The sequence below is a fragment of the Schistocerca gregaria genome, chromosome 2 (assembly GCF_023897955.1).
Source record: "Schistocerca gregaria isolate iqSchGreg1 chromosome 2, iqSchGreg1.2, whole genome shotgun sequence".
In the NCBI taxonomy this organism is placed as follows: Eukaryota; Metazoa; Arthropoda; class Insecta; order Orthoptera; family Acrididae; genus Schistocerca; species Schistocerca gregaria.
In genome coordinates, this window is record NC_064921.1 from 159805106 (window position 1) to 159828446 (window position 23341).

Sequence of the window (23341 nt, forward strand, 5' to 3'; positions counted from 1 at the left end):
CTTTCGATCGTTAAATTGAAGTCCCAGGCAACTGCATAGTACGTGTTGTGAGGTGATGCTTGAAATTTGCTATTCTCGGCACACTCTTGACACCGTGGATCTCAAAATATTGACTTCTCTAACGATTTCCGAAATGAAATGTCCCATGCGTTAGCTGCGACTGCCAATCCGCGTTCAAAGTCTGTTAGTTCCCGTCGTGCGGTCATAATTACGTCAGAAATTTCCTCAGATGGATCAACTGAGTGTAAATGATAGCGCCACCAATGTACTGCCCTTTTATACTTTCTGTACGCGGATACTTCCGCCATCTGCATATGTGCATATCGCTATCCCATTACTTTTTACACCTCAGTGTACGGGCATACATGTGTTTCAGCCGAGGTATACCGACTTCAAGTTAGAGATAAAAGATCCGCGGCAACATAGGCTTCAGCAAACAAGAGAACACATCAGGTAAGCGGGAATGTTCTGCATGTGTTAGTGTTTTAACGCCATACTCATACGAGGTTTGCCCAGAAAGATATGGACCACATTTTTTCCCTCTGCCGAAAACTTCTACGAATGAGAAACGTTACTAATATTTTATTTGAAGTCTCTTGCGTGAGCGAGCCAAGATTTCGTCACTTCCGTCAAATAGCGTAGACGCAGGACAGTTTCAAAATGGCTTCTGTAGGTGATGTACTTTACAAGCAATATGCCGTTCTCACTGCAGAGAAATGAACTGTGGGGAAGCTTCGGTAAAGTCTATGGAGCATCTGCTGCCGACAGAAGTATAGTTAGTCGCTGAGCACGGAGGGTGAGTTCATCAGAAGACGGTTCGGTGGAGCTCCACGATTTGCAGCGGTCGGGGAGACCATCCACAGCTGTAAGACCTGACAACCCTGACCTAGCACCTCGGACTTCCATTTGTTTGGGCCACTAAAGGATGCCATTCGCGGAAGATATTTTGAGGACGATGAGGAGGTGATTCACACAGTGAAGCACTGGCTCCGCCACCAGAACAAGAATTAGTACCGACGTGGCACACACGCCATTGTTTCGCGCTGGAGGAAGGCCATAGTACGGGATGGAGATTACGTGGAAAAACGGGGTGTGTAGATAAAACCTAATTCTTTCGTGTTTGTAATTCTCATTATGTTCAATACAGAATCATCGAAGAAGAAAAAAGTCCGGTTACTACTTTTCTGGGCAACCCCTGTAGCATGCATGCCCTCCTGAGTGTGGAAAATCACTCAATAATTCTTTTTAAAACATCGTTTAAATTCCTTCTTTTGCTTCCTCTTCAACAGAATCAATTAAGATTTTCGTGATGTCTGCAAAAAGCGTCCTATTCAATGCATATAAAGCGGAAGATGTTTCAAATTCTTCAGAATAGTAGAGGACCCAAAAATAAACCGATTTTGACTCGCGTCGAAGTTTCTCTATCGTCACAAAAAATTTCTTTCCATTTTTTGCGTTAAGCAGTTGTGTAATACAACTTTTTTCGTTATCCTTCTTGAGTTGTTATGCAGACCGTTTATGTGTAAGAGTGTCAGTCCCATAACGTTAAAGCTTTTATAACAGAGTGTTTATGAGTGCCACATTAGTTCTCGACAACTCCAAGTAGCAATTTCCCTAAAGAAAACAATGAATTACCGAGCGAAGCTCCAGATGCGGCGATATTAATGGCGGCAAACATTTGCAACACTGCTTTCAACGTTTGTTTGTGCGGAGTGCCTTTCGCGACTAATATTGGGGTCCTTACCCGAATAAAGCCGCCGGATAACTATTACCCTAGCTGGCATCTTTGCTGTTAGCGAACGACGGTAATGGTGTTTACCGACGAGCGCAAACATCCTGCTCCGCTTGGCTGCAGGCATCTGTAGCGCTCCTGGGCCAAGTCACCAACTTTACGCCAGTTTGTAAGCCGACGACCTCCCTCTCCAAGGATGCAACACTATCCCCACAGCCCGGCTTGAATACATAATGTGTGAGCGTATACTGCGTGTGGGATGACTGAAGAATGTTGGAGATTCAGTTACAAAAGTTACAAAGTCTGTTTACTCTTAGACACAAACGAGTGGGAAACTCCCTGAACTGTGTAGAGTACCTTTCATATGTTATGGGTCAAACAAAAAAAATGGCTCTGAGCACTATGGGACTTAACATCTACGGTCATCAGTCCCCTAGAACTTAGAACTACTTAAACCTAACTAACCTAAGAACATCACACAACACCCAGTCATCACTAGGCAGAGAAAAACCCTGACTCCGCCGGGAATCGAACCCTGGAACGCATGGGTCAAACAGAATGGTTTTGTATTTACTTTGGGAAATAACAGATAAACCATTAACCGTATTGTGTTCCTTATTGTAACAGACAGAATGATATTCACAGAGCAGTAAACTTAACATTTTACTCTATTTAATGGCTCAAAAAACACAAATAATGTTATATTTATGTGTAATAACATAGATTTGCCTTCACAAAAGTCTTGGGACAAAGTGCAGAAACACACCAAAAACTTAGAAATAATGATGAATTAGCGCTTTGCAGTTCTACCGCGACGTTGTCAGCCGTTTTGGCATACTTTGTTCAAGCTTATGTAACTACGAAATACTTAGATTTTTCCTATTCTTTTTGCACTCGTCTCCTGACGTCTTGTTTGGATTGTATGGGGACTTTTCGAATATTTATTTCTAACGCAACCCATAAAGTCTCTATGGGGTTCATGTCCGAACTTGTGGAGGGGGATTGACAACTTTTCGACAGTTGTACAGGAGCCAGAAAGTTGCAATATGGGCGGTATGTCTAAAGTCGTTGTCCTGATAAAATTTGAAACAGTCTCCAATCCTCATATCCTCTACGCTCTTCTTCAAATTGTTCCTTAGAATCTGCACTTATACATTTTTACCCATTGTTTCGTCAATGAAGACCAGCTCACCGACTCCCGGGGCCAACATACAACTCCGAACCATAATATGGCCCCTGCCATGTTTCACTGTAGCTTGCATATTTTTGGGCTGCCACCGGACTGTTATTCCTCCATCCGGTCCTGATATGTTAAATTTTGATTCATCCGAAAAAAGTACTTGATTCCACCACTCCATGTTCTTGCTTCCGTATTACCTTGGGAACAGCAGCCTCTTCTTCCTATTGGCAGGACTGATACAAGGCTTCCTTCTTGCAGTTCACCGGTGGTAATTTTCTCTGTACAGTACTCGTATGCTCGTGCTAGGACTCACCTTCTTCCCAAACTCTTCCTCAGCCTCAATCGCAATTCGTGTTGCTGTGATTCATGGATCTTTCTTGACCTTTTGTACCATTGCCCTCTCATCTCTCCTCATAAATATCTTTGGACGGCCTGTCTGTGGCAGATTTTCTATCTTCTCTTCTTGTTTATATCTACGGACGATGTTATCTACAGTAATTTCCTTCATATTCAGTAACGTTGCTGTTTCTCGGCATGTTCTCCCGTTTTCGCGGTGCAATAATACTAACTCTCTCTGTTGAAAAGTGTTGTTTTCACCTCTTTGTAACATTTTATGAAAACACACTTATGTTCTCTTGGAGTTCTCGACAGGTAATGACTTGAAATCGAAGGAAGTAACGAATAACAGAGATATGCACACTGACACTATTGCCAAAATTTGTCCCGAAATTTTTGGAGACATTCATATCTCTCAGTAAGAAATGAGTCTTGTTCTGTTGTAAACAAGCAAACCCACGTGACTGATCTTTTCATCGCTCATAATTACATGTACAACTTGCACACGTACATCTTTATTTCAGTATTAACAATCATAAATTCTTTCATATTCACACATACTGTGCACAGTGTTTGGCGTACAACTTATGAGAGCCACTGTACATTCCTTTCTTCTTCCGTTTAATTATCTTTTTGTGAGATTCGTCATCAGTTTCGCCAACCTACTATCATACAAACGCCCACCAATTTTTTTTCCTACAGTGAGACTTCTGACTGGCTTGATTTCCTCTTCTATGTCAATGTCTCTACTCTTACATGAACATACACAATACTCGAAAAAAATGGTGAAGCATCCAGAAGCAATGGTTTGATACTGAGGGGTATCTGTAGAAATTATGAACGGTAACTATCGAAAGTACGCGAACAATAAATGATTTCAATTTACCACACGGAGGACAAGACGGTCTCATCAAACAGGACTGTGCATTCTGTTGTCATTTCAATAATCGATCTGTTCGTAGGCAGTGTACTTCATAAAACTGAAATTTTACTTAACATGCAGTTAAATAAATAGATCTGCATGAACGTCACAAGGGACAAACGCTATAGCATGTAATCTATGAGACAGAGATTTCAATATGTGGGATAAAACATCGACAGTAAAATTTAATTTAAGGTGGATTGAACATTTATTTTATATAATCAAATTATAAAAGCACTACATACTGATATAAAACCGTAATAATTCTGGTGCCTGCTTCAAATAGCCATGTGAGCGCAAGAAATAATCAAATACCTTGCCAGATGGGCTTGTAAATCATTAGAGTCTCATAAAATAGGAATCACTTAATGGTAAGGAATCGAAAATACACACACACTTCAAATTCATACCAACACCACACAGAACATAGGAAACGAATTAGAAGAACTGCAATTTGCACCATAAGTACGTAAAGTTGGCAAAAGGTTTGCTCCGCTGGCCTAATTAAAAACACGGAAAACTCAGGTCATGGAAGTGAACGAGAATTAAGATTCGAAATGCGGATCAAATTGGGAACATCTGTAAAACACGACATGTACGTGAAGGCAACATAATTTAAGACTTACAAGTTGGGAACGATAACTGAAAACCGACGAGCTGGAAGCAACATAAAGCCATTCCAAGAAAAAATATAAAAATTCCGAAAAGTCTGTTAATCATTGGAAGGCATTACCCACATAAGTAAATAAAGTGGGATAATTGCAAGATGAAACAGATTTTCAGAACTGAAGGATCTCAAAAACAACGACGAATAGAATAAATTATATAAGAAAGAGAAGCCCACGCAGATTCACACTGGGGAGTGCCAAGCTCATATCTTTCTAAGTTCTGGTTGAACAATGTAACTACCAGTAAAGTCGAACGATTACAGAAACTCATTCAAAATGATGGAGCACAGCCATCAGTCGTCCTTTCCTTCCAGACTTTATTAAAGCAAATCTAGATTTCGGCTAGTATCTAGGCCTTATCAATGCAGTATTTCAGAGTTTTAATAAATGTACTGGTATTAAAACTCTGAAGTACTGCATTGATAACGGATAGCTATTAGATGAAATCTAGATTTGCTTTAATAAAGCCTGAAAGGAAAGGATGACTGATCGGTGTGCTCCAGCCTTTTGAAAGTCACGTCGCAGTCGTTGAGTGCATTCCACATTCCTAATGAAAGTAACTTGATACAAAGACTTTACCACTTCCCATTCCGAATGAAATATTCTGCGTGATTATAAAGTTCGAAAGCTAGAGAAGAAACGGCTTAAAAGTTCAACGAGGCTGAAATTACACGGACTCAGTTACCGTATTCACTACCACAAACGAGCTGCCGTGAGCAAGGTTTCTCTTCGAAGTCCCAGGACCGAGTGCCCAGCACCAAATCTGGTCCACACACAGGTAGCACAAGCTGTCAGAGAACACCTTTACCGCACCTTGCCAACTTAGGCACAACAGCGCTTCGACCACTAGGGAAGGAAGCGTCTTTGCTACTCTCTAAGCTTACACCGAAGTTGGCTAAATTGCCACAGCAGCAGACACGAATTTTACCCGTCACCGTACATTATGAAAATTCAATACACCTATGCATTCACTCACTCTGTCATTCTAAGACGGTAGAAATGGGAGAGCGGTACAATATAAATAATTTGTAATTAAGTGTGTGGAAGGTATAGGATGCACAGATGTGTGATAAATCAGTACATGGACGTAAAATAAACATAAACGAATATAATTCTGCGAATATATGCAGTTTCGGCTGATTGGAGTATACTTAGCTGCCGCTTCTTTCTACTGCCATGTTTACTGAATACACCGAAGGTGTAAGGTGCTAAAGGACATGTAAAATGACGTTAAACTTTATTGAAACATTATGAAGAGTCTCATGTAGAGATCCTTCAGAATCAATGTATTTTCGTAAACATTCTGACCATCGGCGTATATGTAACGAAATTGAATTGCAATTCTCTATGACATTTAGAAGGGCGACCGGAACGCATTAGTGTTGTTTGTTGTAGATATTGTTACGCGTCCAGGTAAGAGGTGCGAACGCCGTCAAATGTTGAGGGCTCATCTGTAAGGACGGGGAAACGCCGCATGCTCGTAAGAGAAAACGTTACGAGCATGTGATGGAGTTTGAAAACGCCTAACTGTGGGCCTCCATTTGGCTAGGTCTTCGGATTGTGCAATCCAGGCTTGTGGGTCTTTCGCATGTGACAGTGGTCCAATTTTGGATGTATACGAACGTGAGGGAAGGCATACTCATCAAGTATCGGGTGGACCACATCTGACCCTCACAAGGGCCCTATTGTGCACCAAGATTGGTTGGTTGGTTGGAAGAGGGGACCAAACAGCGAGATCATCGGTCCCATCGAGTTAGGGAAGGATGGGAAAGGAAAAGGAAGTCGCCGTGCCTTTGCAGAGGAACCGTCCAGGCATTTGCCTGAAGCGATTTAGGGAGATCATGGAAACTCTAAATCAGGATAGCAAGATGAGGGTTCAAACAGCCGTCCGGTTGTGCACAAAACACATCGTAACAATTCACAACTGCGCCTGCCATACGAGAAGAAGTAATAGACTTCCTGAAAATTGTGTGTCACCCCGTACCATTAGTCGGACACCAGCAGCATCCGATCTAGGGAATTACTTTTTCCATGCATAGTCTTCCGTTAACACAGCAACACAAATGGCAGAGTCTGCAGTGGTGATGCGAGCAGGATGTATGTGTAAGGTGGGCATATGATTTTGATTTTGTAGGTTATCGATGTGAACGTCAGATTGAGAGAGAGAGAGAGAGAGAGAGAGAGAGAGAGAGAGAGAGAGAGAGAGAACAAGCTATGTTGTTCAAATGGCTCTAAGCACTGAGGCCTCAGTCCCCTAGACTTAGAACTACTTAAACCTAACTAGCCTAAGGACATCACACACATCCGTGCCCGAGGCAGGATTCGAACGTGCGACCGTAGCGATCGCGCGGTTCCAGACTAAAGCGCCAAGAACCGCTGGGCCAAACTGGCCGGCCTTTGGTTTATCGACCCGTGATATTGCAACTCGTTTTGGTCAGGATGCAAAAGAATTTTCACTGGACACTCTCATTTTTAAAATGACAGAAGAATGGTATATGTTTTTTGTTGATATATTTTATTAAACCACGAACTAATGAGTCAATTAGACAAGTGGTTCTACTTATTTGAAACAACTGTTTTTCAGAGCATCACGAGGTGATACCATCAGCGCCTTCTCAGAAAAGAAACCAAACTCTCCACACAAAACATGTTTTCTCTGCACCACTATTCAACCAAGTGACGCCTCACCCACACCCTACATCCCCAGTGAAAATCAACAAAATTAAAATGCATGCATCGTACTTAGCCGCACGGTTTGTGTATCACCTGTTTCCTGGACTCGTTACTTCTGAGCTGGCAGAAATTGGAAGACTTCGGACAGTCAGTGGTTTTTGTCCAACCACCACAACCACCACCAGCACAGCAACAACAATAGCAATAATAATAATAATAATAATAATAATAAGTAGCTGTTATGTAGCTATAGTAGTTCATTTTTTGTATCGTACAAAGTGCAAATTATGTATGTAGCGGGTGGACCAAATGAGGGAAAAAAATTTGTGGTATGGTTTTATGGGACCAAACTGCTGAGGTCATCGGTCACTCAGCTTACGCAATACTTAACCTAACTTACGCTAAGGACAACACACACACACACACACACACACACACACACACACACACACGCCGATGTCTGAGGGAGGACTCGAACCTCCGACGGAGGGAGCCGCCCGGACCGTGACAAGACGTCTAGAACCGCGCGGCTACACCACGCGGCTATGTGAGTAAGACGCTGTTCATGAACTCCTTTCATAAGATGTAATCTCCCCCTCATTGTGATATGCGTTAGTTGTAGCATCAGAAAAAAATGTGATTATCGGTAACTTCCGTAATCAGTATTACAGATGTAAAGTTGATGCATTAAGTTGTTCTGAAAGCGTTGCTGATATTCAAGGCAATAAAAGCGGATTAAAAGCTGTGAGCTGTGTGGGGAACTTAACCTTGCATTACTGAGCAACTGATTCACCAGTTATCCAGTCTAGCTTACCAAATTCCCAACCAGACTAACATTAATTATAATATTTTAATAGTCATCTTACGACAACCGGTGATATATATAGAATTTAAATAAAAAGAAATAAATTAGTTTATATTTGGACATTTATTTTAACATTGATCATTGTTCCGTTAAAATTTCAGCATATTTAACTTGATTCATAACTAAACTGGTGCCTTGTTTAGGATTGCGAAGATGTGAGATCTTACGAAACACATCAAATATGGAGCCAAGATTGGGAGGCTGCACACAACACTTCTTTCATAAAATAACACACGAAGAACGTAGAAACATATACAAAAGGAAATTAACCACAGTCAACCGATTCAATTTTCATCCAAGGAAGATAAATTCGTAGCGCAATCCTGTCTGTCATGAAATTACCACACACTGGTATACTACATTCATACTAACTCTCTGTGAAATCTTCCCGAAAAGAATGGCTGAAGCCTACTTTGATGATTACACCACATGCTTCACGTGGTCAATTTGGTTTACACAAAGAGTGTAACTCCACAATAATTTTGATAATTAAAATAAATTAAATCGAAACGCAATTTACAAAAGAAAAACCTCGAACTGGTTACTATCGTCGTACTACTAACCTGATGGGTCAAACAATTGTATAAGCACATGGTACTGGTCTCACAAAGTACATCCCACGTGGGTTGAACATAAAGAAAAGTTGCTATATTGAAAAATATTGTCAAGACGAGACGTTGTAATCTCACACACATTCTCATTTAAGATTGATGATCTTAGATAGAGTTACGCATCATCAACACGTGGTTCCACTTTACTCACAAAGTAGTCACAAATCAACTACTAGAAGATATTCTCAACTTCACACGCGAATTACACTGTTTTGCAATCTAAGATAACATAAGATATTTTAGATCTAAACCTGAAATAAAGGTGATTAAATTTTCAGATAGGCTCAACTTAATAAATCCATTGTCATATGGACTTAGCAAGGACGCGCTTAGCCTGAGATCTTACCACTTCAGACGCTCGCCGTGGACAGACTGACCTGGGCCCCTACCGAGGGTGCTTCACAGATACAAACGGAAGTGACCATAGAGGCAGCTTCCTATACCAACATTACAATGGACGGCCAGGACCATACCAAGAATAGAAACCTCTTTGCTTTTAGAAAGCGTAGCTACCTGTTCCGACGTTGGTCCTACTGTTCTCTAGCAGACAGGCTTGTCTGCTACCATGAAGCATGCAACTAGAAATACATTTGCTCATTCATCCTTTGAGGCAGAAGGGAAGGGGAATGACAGTATCTTATCACATACAGTATATAGAAGAAAGCAGATGTAGGTTCCATATGAGACTGTGTGACCTGAATTACATATAAGCTGTGGTTTAAAGTTTAGTAGTGGGTCAGATCGTTCTTGTTTATGTGTAAAAGTAAAACGTTCCACTGCTCAGTCTCCTCCCAGATAGAGTCAGAAACACCACAGTAAATTTAGAAGAGGAATTTATGCCGTAAATGACAACAGATTTAAGAAATTAATACGAACGGAATGCAACAGAGACCTTTCATAGTCTTTTGAAATTGTGGTAACAGTAATGAAATCATAAAAATAATTTAGTTCCGTGATCGAAACACAATTGAACCGTTTCGTTTTTACCCTTCAGAAAATTACATTTTACCCCAAACAGGATTATTACCTACAGGTTGGGAACAACTGCTCTAGCAAATACGAATGAAGTATAAATCAGTATAATCTAGCCCCGAGCGCCTCAAATACACTCCTGGACATGGAAAAAAGAACACATTGACACCGGTGTGTCAGACCCACCATACTTGCTCCGGACACTGCGAGAGGGCTGTACAAGCAATGATCACACGCACGGCACAGCGGACACACCAGGAACCGCGATGTTGGCCGTCGAATGGCGCTAGCAGTGCACCGCCGCCGTCAGTGTCAGCCAGTTTGCCGTGGCATACGGAGCTCCATCGCAGTCTTTAACACTGGTAGAATGCCGCGACAGCGTGGACGTGAACCGTATGTGCAGTTGACGGACTTTGAGCGAGGGCGTATAGTGGGAATGCGGGAGGCCGGGTGGACGTACCGCCGAATTGCTCAACACGCGTGGCGTGAGGTCTCCACAGTACATCGATGTTGTCGCTAGTGGTTGGCGGAAGGTGCACGTGCCCTTCGACCTGGGACCGGGCCGCAGCGACGCACGGATGCACGCCAAGACCGTAGGATCCTACGCAGTGCCGTAGGGGACCGCACCGCCACTTCCCAGCAAATTAGGGACACTGTTGCTCCTGGGGTATCGGCGAGGACCATTCGCAACCGTCTCCATGAAGCTGGGCTACAGTCCCGCGCACCGTTAGGCCGTCTTCCGCTCACGCCCCAACATCGTGCAGCCCGCCTCCAGTGGTGTCGCGACAGGCGTGAATGGAGGGACGAATGGAGACGTGTCGTCTTCAGCGATGAGAGTCGCTTATACCTTGGTGCCAATGATGGTCGTATGCGTGTTTGGCGCCGTGCAGGTGAGCGCCACAATCAGGACTGCATACGACCGAGGCACACAGGGCCAACACCCGGCATCATGGTGTGGGGAGCGATCTCCTACACTGGCCGTACACCACTGAATAGTGCACGTCCGCATGTATCCCGTGCCACCCAACGTGCTCTAGAAGGTGTAAGTCAACTACCCTGGCCAGCAAGATCTCCGGATCTGACCCCCATTGAGCATGTTTGGGACTGGATGAATCGTCGTCTCACGCGGTCTGCACGTCCAGCACGAACGCTGGTCCAACTGAGGCGCCAGGTGGAAATGGCATGGTAAGCCGTTCCACAGGGCTACATCCAGCATCTCTACGATCGTCTCCATGGGAGAATAGCAGCCTGCATTGCTGCGAAAGGTGGATATACACTGTACTAGTGCCGACATTGTGCATGCTCTGTTGCCTGTGGTTCTGTCAGTGTGATCATGTGATGTATCTGACCCCAGGAATGTGTCAATAAAGTTTCCCCTTCCTGGAACAATGAATTCACGGTGTTCTTATTGCAATTTCCAGGAGTGTATAAGTGACTTAAGCAGAAAAGGTCTCTTTCTAGTGCTCATATTTGTTTACGATTTCACTTATGTTGAGACAAGGTTTGTTTGTTATTTTTGCAGATATACAAGAGTTTTACGAGCTGACGCTACTCGATGACACGAAATCAATCCAGCAGAAGACGGCCGAGACGATCCGGATCGCGAACAAGTGGGAGGCAAGCGACGGGCCCATCACCCCGACCTACGGCAACAACGACGTGAGTACCGCGCACAGCCTGCATGAGCAGCCGAGTAGCTGAGTGTCCCGCATGGTGGCGGTCAGAGCAAGTAGCGCTTAGACGGCTTGTAGGTAACAACCAGAGTCTGTAGACAAATGAAGCTTGGTCATCAAACGCTCTGAGATGGTATTGGCTGACGCTGTGACGTCACCAAGGAACAATTACCCCGATTTACTTGTGTAATGCTTTAGTTCCCATGAATAATTCGACGGATATTGCTACTGTTCTACTGCGAGAACGTTACTGTTACGTTCTGCGACTTTCCCAGCTTTTAAACAGGCACTGGTGACTTAAAAGTACTCACGCTACTATCACGTAGAAACACGTACAGAGCTCAAATCGGCAACAATATAGCCTCATTTTCGCAGTTTGCTGTCAGAGTGAATATTGAAAACGATCGCACGATTTTCTAAATTAGCTCTTCCAGTTTTAACTAGGAAATACACTGCCCCATACAATTAAGTTATCGCATTTTTGAAACACTGTAATTGTATCCGATTATAAGGTAGAAGATTAACATTTGTCTCAAAGGAGCCTACAACCTTCTTCAGCGACAACACCCTCGGGTTCGGAGACGCATAGTGAGCAAGATGTTGATACGAGTGAAAAGAAAAGGCCAAATCGCAGAAGATCATGGCAGGTATAAGGTAGGTTAATGATGTCACACTGGCACCAAGTTTCACTAGAAATCTGCCAAAAGCCATCGTGTACATACCACACGTTTAGAAGGTCTTCAGCCCCCCCCCCCCCCTTCCCATATTTCGCTCCTTTTTGGACGCCTCTGTGACGAATGTCAGAATCGCTACGCACAGCGTTCACATGACTCGGTTTTCTTAGCGGTGGCCGAGGAAAACGTTTCAAATATATCGCAGCTGCGCACAGTCGATATAGAAAGGCTTTAGCGGGTGACGTAAAAAGCGTCAATCAAATCACCCCTTCCATCGGGAAGTCGAATCCCACACGTTTGGTGATCGAAAACAACAGTTCGCAGTGAGGAACAGGACTTTTTTTTAACAACTTTTGACACTGCTTACGCTCCCCTGCACTATTCAACTCTTCGTGGCCCACCAACTTCAACGAATGCAGTGCGACTGTAGTTTTTGCTCTGATGTACGCGGTGGGACCGCCAGGGTCCATTCAAAAGCATTCGACGAAATTCTAAACCGATCCCAAGCAGCAAAGAGTGCTTACACTTTCTCAGCCCTCCTGTTTTGCGGCCTCCTGTATCGTGATCACGGAGGGGATGTATTATTTTTGTTGTTCTTTGTGGTTTTATAGACAAGATTAGCATGTATTCTTGATTTTCAAACGGTGATTTAAATGTTCATTGAAACTATTTCGCCTTGTATGTGTTTCATCGTGTGGTAATATGTTGATAAAGAGCTTTGGCAGATTTTCTGTTACGCGCTCTTGACTCCGTTAAAATTCAACATGTTTATTTGCAGGTTCGTTCGCCAATCTTCCCAGCTTCTTTCCAGCTCCACGTTGACGTAGTGTAGCTGAAACTTTTTATAGTAATTAGAATGACTAGAAACAGTAATATTTACATTCGACTCTCACCTTAATTATTCATCTGAGTTAAGCACTCGTTTATTTCTTCCTTGAATACAACTTTTACCGCTGATATCCAGTTGTAATAAATAATATTGAGAATTACAAGTTCCTTTCGCCTTTAAGAGAGCAAAATCAAAATCAGCGCCATTACATTACATTCAACAACAGAGTTAATAAGAAATCGGAGATAATGCAATGCTAATGTTAGCTTTTCTTATACGAGGAGTTATGTCTTTGGTTCCTACGCACAGCACAATATCTGATAAAGTTATATCTGTGATAAAATATGATATTATAGGGACATTGACACTTGCGTGAATAAAACAGCAGAGGATCCTTCTAAGAGTCCCACTGCATCAACACCCTCAGTGCCACCCATCCACCGTCGTTGTGAAGTATAAAAATGTACCTCTATAGGGACAAACTGTGATGGAGACCTAGACACTTGCAAGCAGGCAACCCGCAAGACAACCCTCAGATTCTCCGTGCCTACAAGCAGTCGGAGGAGCAGCAGTGCAGCCTGCCTGCAGGCACCTAGAGCTCTCGTTACAGTTTATCCCTACACAGGCACATTTTAAAAGTGTTCAAGAAAGATGGAAGGGGAGTGGCACTGAAGGTGTTGCCAAAGTGGAGGACCTTAAAGGAACCCTTTACCATTCCATTCACACATGAGTCGAAGTCGGTAAATGCTGTCATCACGTGAAACAGGAGGACTGAGAAAGCCTGAGCACCATTTGCTACTTTCAATCGCGTTAAAATTTCACAGAATGTTTTTTTAACGGGTCATAGTGGTTTCAACCTGTACGCCAGAGCAAAAAATTGCAGTCACACTGCACTCCAAAGGAGTGCGAGCGCATTCAATGTGGTACACTATGTCCTTAGAGAAGGCTTAGGTGCCAGCAGTGGCAAAGACTGTCAAGGACATCTTCCTGTTGCTCTTCACACTGCAAACTGTCGTTTCCAACGGCGAAATTTGTGGTGGTCAACGCCCAAGGAAACGGGTGGTTTAATTGACGCTCTTTATGCCACCAACTTAACCCTTTTGTGTCGTTTCCGAACGGCGGCGTGTCTGAAACATTTTCCTTGACCACCCGCAAGAAAACCGCGCGATTTCAACGCTAGGAATCACGGTTCTTAAAAATGTGGGTAAGAACAGGTGTAACGACCTTACCATCGTGCGAAACTGCCAACGTGGCGTCGGGCAGAATTGTAGTGAAATTTAGTGCCATTGTGACATCACTCACCCACCTTACAACTCACATGTACTTCTGAGCTCTGGCCCATTTTTTCTGTTGTGTCAGCTCCTCGCTATTTGAAGGTGACGTCGCGGGCAGCCACGCTTTTGCGCCTTTTCAGGGGAAAGTTGTGAGCACCTTTGAGCCAAATTTAAAGCTCCTACTTTCCAATGGGAGATAATTGAAGCGTTTAGGCGTTTAGATACGTGTTCCTTTAATTGGATTGCTCAATGTGAGAACAAGAGGCCATGACTTTTATTTTGTATACATCACATATTTAAAGGATTCAGCGTATGGGTGGACGCTGTTGTGCATTAATTCTAGATAGAATTTGAATTATTTGACCTACCACACACGCGTTTTTACTTCTAGTCATAACACTAACCTTTCGATTTTTTGTCAAAGTGTCTGGAAAACGTTGATAAGAGTTCTTAAAATTTATACACGTATGAAAGGAAATTATCTCTGGAAATTTAACAGTGATTCAAAATGCAATATATCTCAAACATAAGCGAGTTTACCTTTTCTGCCTTGCGGTCAGCAAAGTTGGTGTGCGGTGTGGGAAACATGGCAAATCTTTGGATCATCAAGCTTAGAATCTTGCTACCGGTAGGTAGCTGGAGTTACAGTGTTGTCAAATAAAGATTTTCAGAGAAGATCAACTTTTGTAACTAATCTAAGTTCCTACGCAACGTAATTTACACAAAAACTTTACAGTTTCACTTTATAGCGAAGACAAATGGAACTTCCTTGCTTAGCTTCCCTGCTATCTTTGCCTTCACTTTTTGTGATTGTTAGCCCAGATGAATAAATATTTGTGGTCTAACTTTGGTTTTAATGATTTCTGGATGAACGGCGCCCTTAGGAAGTCTGATAACTAATTTTATCTGAAATTTAACAAACAACTTCCCCATTAAAAGTATATTTTTTGCACTCTCCTTCCGTGGTGAAAGATTTTATAACGTCTCTATACATCTTCGACATTGGATCTCACGTTTGTTAAAGTCTTCGATGTGATGAATTACCACTCATGGTAGTAAAAGGTAAATTGCACAATGGAAATGCATCAGTTTTAAGCATTCCTTTCCATGACAAATTCAGAAGTTTTTAGAGAGCCTCCAATACAGACCATTTCTTGGAAATTTCTGAGCATATTTCAGCGTTTACAGCTTTAATTGCGTCTTTTCTACTACGTTTCGACAGCTAAATCTTTTGCAAACTTGCATGGCGAGGGAATGCATGAGGGACTACTTCAGTCTATTTTGTTTTACGATTTTTAACTTTACAGTCAACAACAGTGGAGTTTTCATTGCTTACACATACTCAGAACACTTTTACTGACAAATCTTCCGCTTAGAAAACGTAACTACGCAAATTTCTCGACCTACGCTATCGGGTGGAGAAATGTAGGGTCCCCCTGAATAGGTCAGGCGTGCACTACACGCCGGAAGCGGCTACGGGGTAGCGGAGTACGTGTTTAGTTCACATGGGGTTTTTTTAGGTTAGAGAATTCCCTCCCTAGGCCCGACAAGACGCCTCCTGAGACGCGGCGAGGCAGGAGTAGGCAAAATGCAACAGGGAATAACAATATTAATGTGCTAATAATAAACTGCAGGAGCGTCTATAGAAAGGTCCCAGAACTGCTCTCATTAATAAACGGTCACAACGCCCATATAGTACTAGGGACAGAAAGTTGGCTGAAACCACATGTACACAGTAATGAAATCCTAAACTCAGATTGGAATGTATACCGCAGAGACAGGCTGGACAGTGAAGGGGGAAGCGTGTTTATAGCGATAAAAAGGGCAATAGTATCGATGGAAATTGACGGAGATTCGAATTGTGAAATGATTTGGGTGAAGGTCACGGTTAAAGCAGGCTCAGACATGGTAATTGAATGTCTCTATAGGCCCCCGGGCTCAGCAGCTGTTGTGGCTCAGCACCTGAAGAATAATTTGGAAAATATTTCGAGTAGATTTCCCCACCATGTTATAGTTCTGGGTGGAGATTTTAATTTACCGGATATAGACTGGGAGACTCAAACGTTCATAACGGGTGGCAGGGACAAAGATTCCATTAGGAGTGATTTAAAATGGAATGATCATATAAAGTTGATCGTCGGTAAAGCAGATGCCAGACTGAGATTCATTGGAAGAATCCTAAGGAAATGCAATCCGACAACAAAGGAAGTAGGTTACAGTACGCTTGTTCGCCCACTGCTTGAATACTGCTCAGCGGTGTGGGATCCGCACCAGATAGGGTTGATAGAAGAGATAGAGAAGATCCAACGGAGAGCAGCGCGCTTCGTTACAGGATCATTTAGTAATCGCGAAAGCGTTACGGAGATGATAGATAAACTCCAGTGGAAGACTCTGCAGGAGAGACGCTCAGTAGCTCAGTACGGGCTTTTGTTAAAGTTTCGAGAACATACCTTCACCGAAGATGTAGATGACAACAATAACAGTGGTGGAATGACAGAATCTCCTACGTAGAGGTATGAGCACTAAGAGGTCCTCAGCGACGTCGTATGCACCTAAAAAGAACTCGTGTGGAAAAGATTATTTTGTATTACGAACTGAGTGTTACATTTCGTCATTTGCTTGTTGCGTTAACATTGGTATTCACAGCCCTATTTCGTGCATATTGGTCTGTGATTTCGTAATTGCAACTGCATATGACATAAAAAAATAAAAAACAGTTTTCTGTACTGGTTACTTTTTATTTTCTTCCACGACACATTTCCAGGGCTTACACTCTCATCTTGATGTGAACTTGTGTAGACAAATATTTCTAAAAATGGTTCAAATGGCTCTGAGCACTATGGGACTCAACATCTTAGGTTATCAGTCCCATAGAACTTAAAACTACTTAAACCTAACTAACCTAAGGACATCACACACATCCATGCCCGAGGCAAGATTCGAACCTTCGACCGTAGCGGCCGCGCGGTTCCAGACTGTAGCGCCTAGAACAAATATTTCTTTCCTGGATTTAACCAACTGCCTGCAATATTCTCTGTTTCGAAGATTTTCGAGTTAAGAGCAGATTTCATGTCATTGTATAAACATAGTTCAAACGCTGAACCACATATGCAGCATTCAGTGATACAAAGGTGTATATATAACAAGCTGTAGTGAGATTTCCGTTGTAAAAGTGAAGCATACAGAAGACAACTGGCTGCATTCTGGAAAAGAAGTATTCATGCGAAGCACTGATTCATCTAAAAAAGAGGGCATCAGTTTTCGAAACACGTAGTAGAAGAAAATAAAAAGACTGAAATACGTAATTGAGACAGATGGTCTTCTAATGGTGTGTACCTAATCTAAATTCTGAAGGTCTTATTTCTTAGTACAATATGGTATGCATTGGTACAGTCGGTATACACTGGTGTGCAAAATTTTGAGGGCGCAGGTAACTTTCACATGATTTATAGCTGCCAAGTATCATCACTCGACGAAACTTGGATCTTACACAGAAATAACTGCTACAGTATATCACAGAAATTAACTTAAATAAATACGCAATGAAACCAACAGAACATTCACTTTATACATTGACAATAATTGCAATGAAGTCACGGTGATTCATGGTTGACCTCTGGACCTTACAAAAGGCAGGATATGGTTCTTAATAGGGTGCGTGATTACCAAGAACATCAATACATGCTCTGAGACGTGCTCCTTCTTTCTTTTTTGGAATCCACGCTTTTGTCGAGTTATTTTAAGAGAAATACAGGAATCTTTGTTTCGCTACCCTGTTCTCGTTCAGTCGGTGGGGGATGACCAAAGAAGATTAATCTTCGCTTGTGCCATTATTTCTGATATTTCCTCTTTATTTTCGTAGAACTTTTCGTTATTTCTCATTTGCCAACCATCTGCAGTTTGTAAAAGTACCCGTCATTTCTCTAATAATCGGTGATTCAAGGACTTCTTTTCTTTCCAGGCTGTATCTCATCGTTTAGCATTCACATGCATATAAATATTCTGGTCTTACTGCTGAGGTATTATGTTTTAGTTTTTTTCGCAGATATGCTTTTACTGTTGTAGATACGTTTTGTAAACCCAGATGCTCTTTCCATTTTATCAACTCTTACATATATTGAAAACTTTTCTAGCCCATTCAACTGTATTAACTCATTCTCTTTTATCTATTTGTATTTGTATATGTTGTTGTTGTTGTGGTCTTCAGTCCTGAGACTGGTTTGATGCAGCTCTCCATGCTACTCTATCCTGTGCAAGCTTCTTCCTCTCCCAGTACCTACTGCAATCTACATCCTTCTGAATCTGCTTAGTGTAGTGATCTCTTGGTCTCCCTCTACGATTTTTACCCTCCACCCTGTCCTCCAGTACGAATTTGGTGATCCCTTGATGCCTCAGAACATGTCCTACCAACCGGTACCTTCGTCTGGTTAAGTTGTGCCACAAACTTCTCTTGTACCCAATCCGATACAGTACTTCCTCATTAGTTATGTGATCTACCCATCTAATCTTCAGCATTCTTCTGTAGCACCACATTTCGAAAGCTTCTTATCTCTTCTTGTCCAAACTATTTATCGTCCATGATTCATTTCCATACATGGCTACACTCCATACAAATACTTTCAGAAATGACTTCGTGTCACTTAAATCTATACTCGATGTTACAAATTTCTCTTCTTCAGAAACGCTTTCCTTCCCTTTGCCAGTCTACATTTTATATCCTCTCTACTTCGACCATCATCAGTTATTTTGCTCCTACATTTTATATCCTCTCTACTTCGACCATCATCAGTTATTTTGCTCCCCAAATAGCAAAACTCCCTTACTACTTTAAGTGTCTCACTTCCTAATCTAATTCCCTCAGCATCACCAGACTTAATTCGACTACATTCCATTATCCTCGTTTCGCTTTTGTTGATGATCATCCTATATTCTCCTTTCAAGACACTATCCATTCCATTCAACTGCTCTTCCAAGTCCTTTGCTGTCTCTGACAGGTTTACGATGTCATCGGCGAACCTCAAAGTTTTTATTTCTTCTCCATGGTCTTTAATACCTATTCCGAATTTTTCTTTTGTTTCCTTTAATGCTTGCTCAATACACAGATTGAATAACATCGGGGAGAGACTACAACCCTGTCTTACTCCCTTCCCAACCGCTACTTCCCTCTCATGTCCCTCGACTCTTACGACTGCCATCTGGTTTCTGTACAAATTGTAAATAGCCTTTCGCTCCCTGTATTTTACCCCTGCCACCTTCAGAATTTGAAAGAGAGTATTCCAGTCAACATTGTCAAACGCTTTCTCTAAATCTACAAATGCTAGAAACGTAGGTTTGCCCTTCCTTAATCTAGCTTCTCAGATAAGTCGTAGGGTCAATATTGCCTCACGTTTTCCAACATTTCTACGGAATCCAAATTGATCTTCCACGAGGTCGGCTTCTACTAGTTTTTCCATTCGTCTGTAAAGAATTCGCGTTAGTATTTTGCAGCTGTGACTTATTAAACTGATAGTTCGGTAATTTTCACATCTGTCAACACCTGTTTTCTTTGAGATTGGCATTATTATATTCTTCTTGAAGTCTGAGGGTGTTTCGCCTGTCTCATACATCTTGCTCACCAGATGGTAGTGTTTTGTCAGGACTGGCTCTCTCAAAGCCGTCGGTAGTTCTAATGGAATTTTGTCTACTCTCGGGGCCTTGTTTCGACTCAGGTCTTTCAGTGCTCTGTCAAACTCTTCACCCAGTATCGTATCTCCCATTTCATCTTCATCTACATCCTTTTCCATTTCCACAATATTGTCCTCAAGTACATCGCCCTTGTATAGACTCTCTATATACTCCATCCACCTTTCTGCTTTCCCTTCTTTGCTTAGAACTGAGTTTCCATCTGCTCACTTGATATTCATACAAGTGGTCCTCTTTTCTCCAAAGGTCTCTTTAATTTTCCAGTAGGCAGTATATATCTTAACCCTAGTGAGATAAGCCTCTACATCCTTACATTTGTCCTCTAGCCATCCCTGCTTAACCATTTTGCGCTTCCTGTCGATCTCATTTTTGAGATGTTTGTATTCCTTTTTGCCTGCTTCATTTACTGCATTTTTATATTTTCTCCTTTCATCAATTAAATTCAATATTTCTTCTGTTACCCAAGAATTTCTACTAGCCCTCGTCTTTTTACCTACTTGATCCTCTGCTGCCTTCACTTCACTACTTCATCCCTCAAAGCTACCCATTCTTCTTCTATTGTATTTCTTTCCCCCAATCCTGTCAATTGCTCCCTCATGCTCTCCTTGAATCCCCGTACAACCTCTGGTTCTTTTAGTTTAGCCAGGTCCCATCTCCTTAAATTCCCACCTTTTTGCAGTTTCTTCAGTTTTAATCTACAGGTCGTAACCAATATATTGTGGTCAGAGTCCACATCTGCCCCTGGAAATGTCTTACAATTTAAACCTGGTTCCTAAATCTCTGTCGTACCATTATATAATCTATCTGAAACCTGTCAGTATCTCCAGGCTTCTTCCATGTATACAGCCTTCTTTTATGATTCTTGATCCAAGTGTTAGCTATGATTAAGTTGTGTTCTGTGCAAAATTCTACCAGGCGGCTTCCTCTTTCAATTCTTTGCCCCATTCCATATTCACCTACTACGTTTCCTTCTCTCCCTTTTCCTACTACCGAATTCCAGTCACCCATGACTATTAAATTTTCGTCACCCTTCACTATCTGAATAATTTCTTTATTTGCTCATACATTTCTTCAATTTCTTCGTCATCTGCAGAGCTAGTTGGCATATAAACTTGTACTACTGTAGTAGGTGTGGGCTTCGTATCTATCTTGGCCACAATAATGCGTTCACTGTGTTGTTTGTAGTAGCTTACCCGCATTCCTATTTTCCTATTCATTATTAAACCTACTCCTGCATTACCCCTATTTGATTTTGTGTTACCCCTATTTGTATATATTCATTTCATTTATTTTCTAAAATAAAGTTAAACAGCAAAGCAGATAACCTGTTCCCTTGTCTGACACCAGGTTTTATTTTAAATGGTTGATGTACTATTACCGTAAATTGAAGTTGCCTATTGTATTTGTTACAGTTTCAGGAATAGTGTTTATTAGTTTTCCTTTGAAAGGAAATTTTATCTGTTGTTTCTCCAAAATCGATTGCTTTCTTGAAATCACTAAATGATAGTATCACAGATGTGATAGTTAACATTTCGTGGCGAATTGTTAATAATAGCCGGTTGGAGTGACCATGCGGTTCTATGTGCTATAGTCTGGAACCGAGAGTTCTCTACAGTCGCAGGTTCGAATCCTGCCTGGGCGTGGATGTGTGTGATGTCCTTAGGTTAGTTAGGTTTAATGAGTTCTAAGTTCTAGGTGACTGATGACCTCAGAAGTCGCATAGTGCTCAGAGCCATTTGAACCATTTGTTAATAATACATCTACAACTACATGAGTGCTCCACAATTCAGAATTGTGTGCCTGGCAGCGTGTTCATCGAACCACCTTTAAGCTACTTCTTTACCGTTGCATTCTCGAACGGCCGGAGGGAAAAATGAGCTCTTACATCCTTCTGTGCGAGCTCTGATTTCTGTTATGTTATCATGATGAGCATTTCTCTCTATGTAGGTGGGTGCCAAACGGAATATTACCGCAATCGGAGAAGAAACTAAGTGACTGAAATTTTTCTAAAGATCCAGCAGCAACGATAAACGCCTTTGTTTTCTTGATTACCATAATAATTTACGTATCTTGTGGGTAACACTATTTCTCGATAGTATAAAACGTGCTGCCCTTCTTTGAACTTTCTCGATGTTCTCCGTTAGTGCCCTCCTATGCGGATCCCACACAGCACAACAATACTCTAGTAGAGGACGGACAGCAATGGTGTAAGAAATCTGTTCAGTTGACCTGTTCCATTTTCCAAGTGTTCTGCCAAGAAATCGCAGTCTTTCGTTTGCTGTACTCACAACATTATCTACGCGATCGCTCCAATTCGTAATTGTGATTAGTAAGAATTTAGTTGATTTGACAGCCTTTAGATTTGTGTGATTTGTCGTGTTACAGAAATTTATCGGATTATTTTAGTGCTTATGTGGATGGTTTCACACTTCATTATTTAGAGTCGATTGCTTATCTTTGTATCACACAGGTATATTGTCTAAATCGTTTAGAAATTGGTTTTGATCATCTACTGACTTTACAAGACGGTAAATGACAACATCATATACAAAAGATCTAAGAAGGCTGCTCAGATTGTCTTCTGCGATGTTTTTTGTATGTCAGCAACAGCAGAGGACCTATAACACTTCCACGGGGAACGCCATATATTACTTCAATTTTACTCTATGACTTTCGGTCAGTTAGTGCTAACTGTGACCTTTCTGACAGGAAGTCACGAATCCAGGTGAGGCGGGGCGCCCTACATAGTGCCTTTTGAGATCGTAACAATAGTGAACAGACATGCGGTATGAGTCACGCGCAAGACAGGGGCACCAGAGGCCAGAGTATGTAGTTTCTGTACGATCTGTTAGAAGTCACCAGCTGACGGACCTTTCTGAGCTGCAGCCACAATACTGTCATTTTTATTTGCAATTCTGTTTGTTTAGTATTTCATTTGTTTATTATTTACCATTGTAATTGTTTTTAGTTATTAGAGTAAAGAATGTGTGAATGTGATAGAATGTTTTATGTTAAGTTTTTATATTAGACAATGAAGTGACTGACCTCGTGAAGAATGTTCGAGAATCACATGTGTGTTAATCGTTCATTCATGCCGGAGGGTTTGTTATAAACTATTTCGTCAGTTTATGGTATTGTGGAAATGACATTAAGATTTCTGTAAAGTAGTTTTGTTAAGAGGGAGTTAATTTTATAATTCTGGGTTATAAAAATTATGTTATTTTATTCTTCTTATTCAGTGAGAAATTTT

The 23341-nt window shown here is 41.7% G+C and overlaps 1 protein-coding gene across 1 annotated transcript in view; it reads left to right on the forward strand.

The window, feature by feature from the left end:
- LOC126336587 (disks large 1 tumor suppressor protein) overlaps positions 1–23341 on the forward strand; it is a 4198467-nt gene that overhangs the window by 1159152 nt on the left and 3015974 nt on the right. The window contains exon 3 of the mRNA XM_050000444.1: positions 11482–11618. Within this exon, the coding sequence (XP_049856401.1) occupies positions 11482–11618 (137 nt within the window). The remainder of the gene's footprint in view (positions 1–11481; positions 11619–23341) is intronic.